General features: G+C 38.0%; 1 protein-coding gene across 1 annotated transcript; it reads left to right on the top strand.

Moving 5' to 3' along the window:
• The first annotated feature begins 937 nt into the window (after positions 1–937).
• On the top strand, positions 938–4,789 carry LOC141248000 (uncharacterized). Its single transcript, XM_073669314.1, has 3 exons — positions 938–1,106; positions 3,761–4,026; positions 4,313–4,789. The coding sequence occupies exons 1-3, from the start codon at positions 938–940 to the stop codon at positions 4,787–4,789; spliced, it is 912 nt and encodes a 303-aa protein (XP_073525415.1).
• Positions 4,790–10,383: the final 5,594 nt, after the last annotated feature.

The following is a 10,383-nucleotide window of genomic DNA, read 5'->3' as shown; positions in this document are numbered from 1 at the left end:
TGTTGTTGCTAGTACTGGTGTTGTTGCTGGTATTGATACTTTCATTTAATGCACGCTTATTGTCTAGAAATAAAAAATGAGGGTAAGTGTGAAATGGTAAAATAAAATAAAAAAGAAGTACTTCTAACTTTTTAAAAGCATCATTTTATTGCTTCTGTTTTATGGACAAATAAGTATTTCAAAGTACTTTTAAATTTTTATAGGTAGACGAACCGAACAAGTCAAATAAATATTTATTTTTTAAAAATAAAAAATAAGTACTTAGAAATACCTTTTATAACGAAACGAAGAGTCCACTAATCTAGCTTATAGTACATGAATTTAATCAGATTTTCTTAACTAATTCGTGTAGGTGTGCATACGTAGGTATAGATAGCTGATTAATTGATTAAATCGCAAGTTTATACCTAATAAATACATTTGGAATGTTGCTCATATGTGGCATTGATTACATCCACTAACCTGGTTTGAATTAACATTTCTTGTGGCTTTGGGTTATCTTGAAAGTTCCCTCACTCTTTAACAAACCATTGGTATGTACCTTAGAAAACGACACTACATCAATAATAATTTGGGGCCCATTTTTATACCCTATCGTCTCCTTATAAAATAATACAATGTATATTCTTGATCCCTCACACAATAACAAAGTATAGTACTTCCCTAGCCTATCATCGAACAATGTCTAAATTATTAGTCTTTCTTAACTAAATCATTTTCTTACATTCATACATACTCTTTGTCTTATATCTTATGTCTTCCTAGCTAAGAATAGTATAGTCCAAAGCCACCTCTCTATGCTCACGAAGTAGATTGAGGATCAAGTTAAAGAGTTCATCCAAAGAAAGGAAAACAAACTAGTATATATTTGTAATCAGCTGTGGAACTTATTCCATAATCCGTTTTCCGCGGAGAAATCGAGGAATTATAGATCGAGATGGGTTTGAAGGATATTGGCGAAACACTACCACCAGGGTTTAGGTTTAACCCGAGTGATGAGGAGTTGGTTTGTCATTATCTCTATAAGAAGATTGCTAATGAAGAGGTTTTGAAGGGAACTTTGATTGAAGTTGATTTGCACATATGTGAGCCATGGCAACTCCCTGGTAATTAACTAATTTCCCCCATCTTGTATATATATTATATGATAGACTTTGCTAGCTCTCTATTACCTTATGTTTAGTTGATGTTTTTCATTTCATGGAGTATTTCATGGGCATCATTTTGATGTATTTCAATGATCATGCATGATTCCTTCCCCTTTGATCATCTGTTTCTTTTCCCTCCTGGTCTTTTTGATGAGAAAATATATTAACTTGATATATGAGAATCCGTAAGTGTTCTGTGATTTATTATGTATACTCCCTTCTGTTTATAACTATATTGTTTTCAAACAAAGAAAATTTCGACATATATATTACGAATATGAGGGAGTACTAAGCTTTGTGCTCTTTCTTCTTCTATATATTCAATTTTCTCTTTATTCTTGTACTTAGTGTTGGCCTTGATTCAAGTTTCACTTCGGTTGAACCTTGACATAGCCAGGTCCGTTCTTTTTCCATCCGGTTTCCGTTGATTTTCGCCCGGTTCTGGCTCGGAGTCTTAACCTTGAGCTTTTAAGTATTTTTATTCTAAAATTTAAGTTAGTTTTTAAAACCTTAAATACTTAGTTTAAAATTTGACTTTATGTACTTGAATACTTTGTTTGAAAATTTTTAAACACTTAGTTAAGAATATGATTAAATAGTGTGTTCAAGATTTGACGGTTCAAGATATTCATAAACCTGATCCGCACCTTGTTAGTTCTGTACTGGACAGCCGTACTGTAGATTTGTTTCAGACCAATTCACCGATTTAGGTTTTAGTTTAGCCAGCAGTATTTGTACTCTCCTAAACTAAATTATATGTAAATTAAACTACGCATATTGAACAATACACCATGCATAATGTCTTCAATGTAATTTAGTCATGAGAAGAATGTTGTTAGAACATGTGAATATACATATGCATGTATGACCAATCTAGTTATAACACAAGAACATGTGAATATACATGTGCATGTATGACCAATTTTAGTTATAACACAAGATTGTTATATATATTTACCCAAAACCAATAGAAAAGATGTTGTTGAAAACATTTGACATAGGCTTTTATCATGACGAATATTCGAAAGTCTTGAGGTGGCCGAAATTTCAATTAAATTTTTATTTGGCATCCTCAAATGCACTAGAGATCAACAGTATATATTAATCTTCATGTTCACTCTTCTGAGTGAAGTCCCAAACAAGCCTCATGTGATACTTCAAATCATATTTATTGGATCCTTTTTGGTTTCCTTTAGACTTTCTAACCCCCTTTTTTGTTTTCTTTTACATGATTGATCGAGCATCCAACTTTCTAATCAATATCCATCATATGTAGATCAACAGATATGATATTGATTTTTGTTGATTGTCGATCATGTGGATAGTTTGTAGGGCACGTCACTTCTAATTTGTGTTTGCTTAGGGAATTATCAAGTTTACACACATACGCTGATATGCATCAAAATTTAAGACAAAGACAGAGGGAAAAAATAATATAATCGTGTGATACAAGAATATTCCATAGGAAAAGTATCATTTGAGATAAAGTGTACGCGTGACTTGATTTTTACAATATCTTTGTAAAATATTTTGTATTTGTATTTTCATTTTTTAAATTATTGAGAAATGTGAATTGAAAATATAAATATTTATTTACCATAAAATTTCAATTATAATGATATGAAAATGCAGGTGATTAATGGTCGTATATAATACAAATTTGATGTGTATATAGGTTCACATATAAGCCGAAACTCTTGTACAGTACTTGTCTATTTTGCTGTATATGTATATGAATCTTATGATCATATAAATATTGAAAAATTATAGTACAATTTTATATACACAAAGATAAAAAAACATGAAAAAAATTTCGGTAAAAATATAACTTACGGTGTGAAATTCGAACAAACTTTAGTTGTGAATTTTATTACCTTGTATGTAAAACTATAGTACTTATCTGTGAACCTAAATTGTTGTACTAAGATTATTGCAGCGGTTTTCAAACCAAATGCAGCGGTTTTAACCATAGTTGTCGTTTTACGTTCACATACTAGTATATTATTTTAATGTAAGATAATAAGGTTCATAGTTAAAGTCTATTCACATTTTACACTATAAAATATATTTTTACTTGATTTTAGTTCAACATATACTTATAAAAAAATGCCGCATATATGTTAGCCACTTGATTTTTCTCAAATGTGTGGTATTCATTCTCACTTGCAAGAACTATATATAGTCTGGCATGAAGATGAACAATATATATGTAGGTCAGTACGTAAATCATGTAAATTACATGATCCATGTATATTTCTAGCTAAACCTCGATTTGGTTATGTCTACGTATATAGTATATGATTGTATATACATGCATGCACCCAAGCCTAGATATCAATTATTAGGTCTCCTTGTACTATTTAACATAACGTATACACGTACATTATGTATTTGGCCGACTGATCATTTGTACTATTTGAAATCAATCATTGATGTATAGTGCAACTTGCATGTCACATACATATATCCCTTCGTACAACCTTCAACCTTGTATATGTCATCCATGGCCCATTTCCTTAACAGATTTTCTCTACGCGTATGTTTTAATTTCAGTGGCTGATATTATTAGAAATTACCAGTGAATTGAAACTGAAATTGAGTTTGGTGGACAGAGGTGGCAAAGATGAACACGAACGAGTGGTACTTTTTTAGCTTTCGGGACCGGAAGTATGCAACTGGATTCAGGACCAATAGAGCGACGGCAACTGGATATTGGAAAGCAACGGGAAAGGATCGGATCATACTTGACCCGAAAACCCGACAACTTGTTGGGATGAGGAAGACTTTGGTCTTCTATCAAAACCGGGCTCCTAATGGATTCAAGACTCCATGGATCATGCATGAGTTTCGTATGGAGACTCCTCACATGCCTCCTAAGGTACTATAAATTAGAGGAAAGCTTCATATTTCTCATGTTAAATGATGGAAGTGTTCCACCACTCAGACCCATTTCATCCCTACTCAAAATATCCTCTTGAACGACATATGAACACAAGTTGTGACATATTCTTTTATTAATTTTCAACCTTTAATATTCATTTTGAAGTGATCTTCACTAGTAGTGCGAATCATTTTTGGAAGACACAATTCAATACTATAATATTATACGTGTGCTCATGGTATATAATATTCTAATTTGTGTATACATGTACAAATAAATGCAGGAAGACTGGGTTCTATGTAGAGTGTTTTACAAGAGCAAAGGGGAGAGCACCACACACGACAATCATCACATATTTGATAACCTTGAAGGTCCAAAAACAATAACTTCTTTCTCCCCACCACCCTTAGTTGATCCATACACCATGGAGACTACTTGCAGATACCAAAGATACGACTCGTTTCCTTTAAACCCATCTTCTCAAAGCCAAACCCAAATCCTAACCCAGAGCTCGAACATCGTGGATACTTCATTGCTAAACCCTAATGCCCACTTTCTTCAACTCATTAAAGAAGGGAATCCCACAGCCTACTCAATGACAAACTCATCAAGGAATAATGATGGAAATGAGCAACTAAATGAAGTTAATCACTATGATCTTTTGTGGGATATGGCCATGGACGTTGATAATGCCGGATTAGTACATGGAGCTCATCGTGATTATTCTTATGAAGATGGTAATGGTATAGTGCTTCAGTAGATTATATTTTAGTTACACTAGTTCAGGTACAAAAATACATATCTTGTGATCATATTGTGTGTATTTATGCTTAATCATCTATATGTTAGCTATTTATATAGATATCACAAGGATAGATTGCACAGTTATTGTGGGGGATAGGTGTTCTATTTATGTTGTAATAAGATTATAAACGCTAGGGTTTGCTTCATCTTCCTTTGAGTTTGTATTAGAATAATGAATTGTTGGATTGACTTGTGTATATTCATTCATATGATGCAAGGTTTGGATTTGATCGTGCATATTGATAGCAGATTTATATAGGCTTTTATCTTTACTACTCATAACACTCCACTGGGCCAGAAAATGAGGCCCATTATCACTACAGCCCAGCAAACAGGAAAAGAAGTTCTAACAGATTGACTTAAAAGACAAACGACAAACTATTAAAATCCAACTCGAAATCAGTCGAATCTTTAGGCATCTGCGGTCTCCCTTCTTCCGAAGTCATCTCTCTCCTCTGCCGACCTTCTTTCTTCAGGCCCTTGTTGGATCGAGGTGCGCTTCTTCATAAGCTAAGTTTCAGAAACTTTGAGCTTATTTAACAATAGCGGAAGAGAGAAGCTAAACAACATGAACAAGTATCAATTTCTCCAATGTCAGAATCTTGAATTCTTCTTGAATCAAGGCTAACACTCACGATTTCAACTTGTATTAAGGTTGCTCTGAATTGTGTTTTTACAAGGATTGCTCTCTTTTCTCTCTAGAAATGAAGCACTCTCTTTCCTGCGTACAAACAACAATACTCTCAAGCTACCTTATACACAAAACTATAACTCTCAGAAATAGTAAAAGTAGGAACCCTTCAATGGTTCACTCTTTTCCCTATTTATAGAGTAAGCATACTATATCTATTACATACAAATAGATTACAAACGTGTCTAATTCCTTATTGGTGGACAAGATTCTACTTCTTGAATCTGTTGAACGACTTGAGCCGACCAATGCAATGCCGACACGTAGATAAGCACGCTAACAAACTTTAAGCACGCCCGCTTTCTTAAACAAACAGCTGCCACGCGTACGGCTCGGATTCATGATCGTCGTGCCACTTGCGCTGCTTCAAGAAACTCATTTATCACGTGCTGGAAATAGAATTTGAACTAGAAAGCTCATCGTTTGTTTGTTTTCCCGAGACAGATTATTCTTCACTTGATATGCTCCCTACTCTGTCTGATTTCTTCAGCTCCCCTAGATCGCTGAATCAGCTACACCTAAAAACTTGCAAGCAAGCTTCATATATTTTGTAAATCTTCTAAGCGAACTTCATATATTGTAAGCGAGCTTTGTCCAGTGTACGCTACACTTGTAAACTGCCTAACATATCCTTGAACTTTTGTTAACACTTGATTTCCAATAATGATTAAGTTTGTAAGCATTAAAACTAAGAGAAACTAAGTCAGTTATCTCAGCTTAACTAACAATTTTCCCCTTTTGATGATTTCAAACTTATTTGAACCATTCATAAAGAAATCACAAGAATTGAATAACATTTAGCTTAAAGTGTTAGAACATTGAAACTTTCACTTACACATCACTTTACCTTTATTCAGTTTGCTTTTCATTCCCCCTGAGATCAAGACTTCGGTTTTAATCCTTCTTGACTTTGGTGAATGTTTTAACATGTCAACACGCACACTTCAAAATTCCCCCTTTTGACATCATCAAAAATGCATTCATAGTACAACATTTAGGGAACTTTCGATACTCCTTAAGTATACTAACTTCTATAGCACGCATGAACGTCAATAAGGTCAAGTTATGCATAATTAACACTTTAGCAATCAAGCACAGTCAGTGAAACTAGATAAGCATGCAACTTATATTCATTAGAAACTTTCATCAAACATATGAGCAAAATACACATAAGGCTAGCAAAAGAGGTAGGCTTAGACCAAAAGGTTGAGAATTAGGTAAGACTGACTGGGGAGCTTAGTCTTTCCTCTTAACAACACTTTTTTCAACCTGTAGCATCTCTTTAGAGACTTTCACTAACTGATTAATTTGATACGCTATCAGCGAGAGCTTGTTAGAGCTTTCCTTGATTGTTGTCTCAATTTTGTCTAAGGCTTGCATAACAGTAAAATTCATCACAGTTGACTTGGAACTGATGAATTCTTCTGCCTTTGCCTCTCGCTTAGCAGGTACCTTATCTTCAACTTCTTCTGACTTGTCAACATCTTCAAGGTCTTCAAGCACCTTCTCAGTGAGAACTTCATCAAATAGTTCTTCATTCTCTGAGGAAGAAATTCCATGTTTCTGCATAAGACACTTGATGATGTGTGGGAATGGGATGTCTGCCTTTTTATTCGCCATTGATATGTACATGTGAGTGTAAATTATCTGAGGCGTGTCAATCAACTCGCGCTTTAAGCACTTGTGAAGCAGAACTCCATCAACGATAGTCACTACATCTCGCTTGTCCTTGCGAGGCATAATATTTTGAACAATGATGTAGTGCACTATACAAAGAGAGTAGGGAAGGAAGTCGATCTTTAGCTCCTTTTCGTTTGCATATTGTCCAAGCAAATCATGCTTGATCTTGCTCGAACCTCTAGGCCAATTTTTCTTTGCTACAAATTTGAAGCTTCCATCCCCAGTAGATATGCCAATGGCATCAGCAAACTCGGATACTGGTATGAAGATGGGTCGCTTGTTCCAGTTTAACACTACCATCTTGCTTGGATGATTATGGTCGAGCGAATCATATGGCTTCATGTTCGAGTAGAACGCTTCAACCAGTTCTGGATTGGCCTGTGTGGGATCTAACTCTAGCTTGTCCCACCCTTGCAGGTTCAACATCATATAGGCTTCTTCAAGATCAAATTTCACCTTCAACGCCTTCCAGGTCTCTGGCGTTGTGATCACCTGGCGATAACAATTGTCGCTTGGCAATACCCAGAGAGATGGAGGGTCATTAGAGAGGGATAGAGGGTAGCTGAGAAGACGTGCTGGTTACTAACCTTTTCTGGCACTTGCCACTGATTTTTGCGACGAAGATGCTTGCACTGACTTTTTCTTTATTGGAAACACCTCTTCCTCCTCTTCTTCTTTTTCGTCAGTATCATCAGACTCTTCTTCGTCTTTAGGCTCGCTGGCAATCAAATGATAAGGTCGCTTCTTCTTCTTAGAGGCACGGGATAGCTCGCCTGCTGAAGAATAGGGGATTCTTCATCTGGCTTATCAGCTCGTGTGCTAACAGTTCGACCTCTGTCTCTGTTGAAGGCTGGTGTACTACAAGTTCCTTGACCTGTTTCAGCGGGCTTGACTCTCCAGATCCTGATACAGCTACCTTGCTCTTGGACTTAACTGGGGAGTCCTCTATCACCACATGCACCTCGGTCGGTTCCACTGAGGAAGACGGGGGAGTAGTCTTCCCGCGAGACCGTAGCTTCTCCATCTCTTCAACATTTTCTCCTCTGACTGTGCTTGAGACAGTTTGTCTTGAGAGGTCTGAATATGAGAGGAGGGAGTTTGTGTAGGTGGTGATGGGGTGTGTTTGGTCTGTGTATGAGAGGAGTTGGATTGGGCTTTGAAGGCCATGAATTGCTTGTACTGTTCGAGCTCCTCAAGAGTGATCTTGCTCATGAGTGAGTCTTGGCCATAGTGGGATGAAGCCATGGTAATAGAGTAGAGATATATGAGCGTGAGGGAGTATGAGTGTGAGTAGAGAGCGTGGGAGAGAGAATGAGAGTTGAGAGAGTTAGAAGTAGGTAAAGGTGACAATGAATAGTCACTGGTACCTATTTATAAGGTCGCTCAAAACTCAGGCCACTCGCAACGTCTCAATGCACAACGGTCATAATACAACGGCTCAATTCTGGCTACCAACGGTCATATTCTGGCACAGATACGCGTCATCCAGCAAACGCAGACACGTGCCAAAGGCTAGTGCAACGGTCGCTTAAAATGTGACGCGACTCTCATTTAAATGACGCGTGGAGATTTTTAACACCACAAGTTGTTAAGCGTCCCTTGAGAGCGACACGTATACCCATGACTCATACCAAGATCAGTCTTACCCATGAAGTAAAGAAGCGTGACGTAAGGATGAAGAAAGGGTTAATGTGTAAAAGGAACAATTCATACATTGTGGCATATTGTGAAACTTATGTACACAAAAAAAGTAACATATAATGTACAGAAATCATAATATAATGTGCACGCAATGGACAAAAGAAAATAGTAAACACATAGTGACACACATGGGTAGGCTTAATATCATTTTCACTCATGAGTACTTCCATATGTAGCTTAAAGGGTTAGGAAGTGTTACAGAGGAGAGGGAGTAAGGGAGGGTAGTGTAAGAATAAATCATTTCTCATTTTGGCTTGCTTATGAGCTAGAAGCGATCATCATGTTCTTATTGAGGGTAGAAAATGAACAAGCATGCAAAAAGATAAGCACATAATCATGAATAATGCTCAATGTAAATCATGCTTTTTATGACCCTTTTGGAGTAGCTAATGTATGCAAAGAAGAAAGTACTAATCCTCATTTCTAAGTTCCCCAATGAAGTAAAATGGTGCATAATTTAGTCAATGGAAGGGGAGCTTATCGTGCTTAACAGAATTACCTTAGTCAATAGGAAGCATTCCCAGTAGCAACCTCAAGTGTAAAAAAGGCATCATGTTTAGAGGTTTAGTAAATATGTCAGCTACTTGTTCCTCCATTCTACAAAATGTGAGCTTGATGTTCTTCTTTTCTAGATCAAGCTTAGATTCTACGGGTGCAAACAGCGGGCACATGAGAGTATAAGGGACTATGCCCTGAACCTACAAGAGGCCCTGAGAGCCATTAAGCAGACCGACCCTGACGGCGTGGGAGACGAGGACAGGCTGTTGACTGAACAATTTATAGAGGGTTTATATTGCAATGCCCACCGAACCCAGTTGCGGGCAATGGCCTTACAGGACCCTCATCTGGGATTTGCACAGTTCAAGGACAGAGCCATCCGGGTGCTCCGAGAACCGGCACCAGGTGGCGTTGTGACCCACAGACGCCCCACTACCACTTACCACCAGGAGGCGGCACCCTTGTCGGCAGGGCCTGTGGGAGCTGATGCGCAGGCTTTGAACAATGACCCGGCTCCAGACCTGCACCATCAGGTCCAAGAGCTAGCTAAAAGCGTTGCCGCGCTAACCCGAACTGTGCAGTCTTTACAGGTTTCCACTCCAGGGAAGATCCAGCTGGCATCCGGACCGGAGGACATCCCGTGGCGTCGACCAAGGAGGACCCCACCGGCCAGAGGAAGACCCAGCGACCGATACAACGAGGACGGACAACCCATCTGCCGCCGCTGCAATCAACCCGGACATATGGCAAGGTACTGTCCTTTAAACTGGCACAACCTGGGGTAGAGGGCCAACCCCCAGGAAAAAGATCACCAGGCCCAGGCCAACCCCCAGGAAAAAGATCACCAGGCCCATCGAACTGGCGCGACAGATATGTGGGAGGACGTCCAGTCTTGCCTGTGGTACTGGATGGCATTCCTATGAGTGCCCTACTGGACACCGGGTCACAGGTCACCACTATCCCGTACGTGCTCTTTAAGC

This window comes from Phyllobates terribilis, unplaced genomic scaffold (assembly GCF_046119375.1).
Source record: "Phyllobates terribilis strain yellow unplaced genomic scaffold, ASM4611937v1 Scaffold_3512__1_contigs__length_76768, whole genome shotgun sequence".
In the NCBI taxonomy this organism is placed as follows: Eukaryota; Metazoa; Chordata; class Amphibia; order Anura; family Dendrobatidae; genus Phyllobates; species Phyllobates terribilis.
Note: the sequence above shows the minus strand (reverse complement) of the source record. Positions and strands in the feature narration are given on the sequence as shown.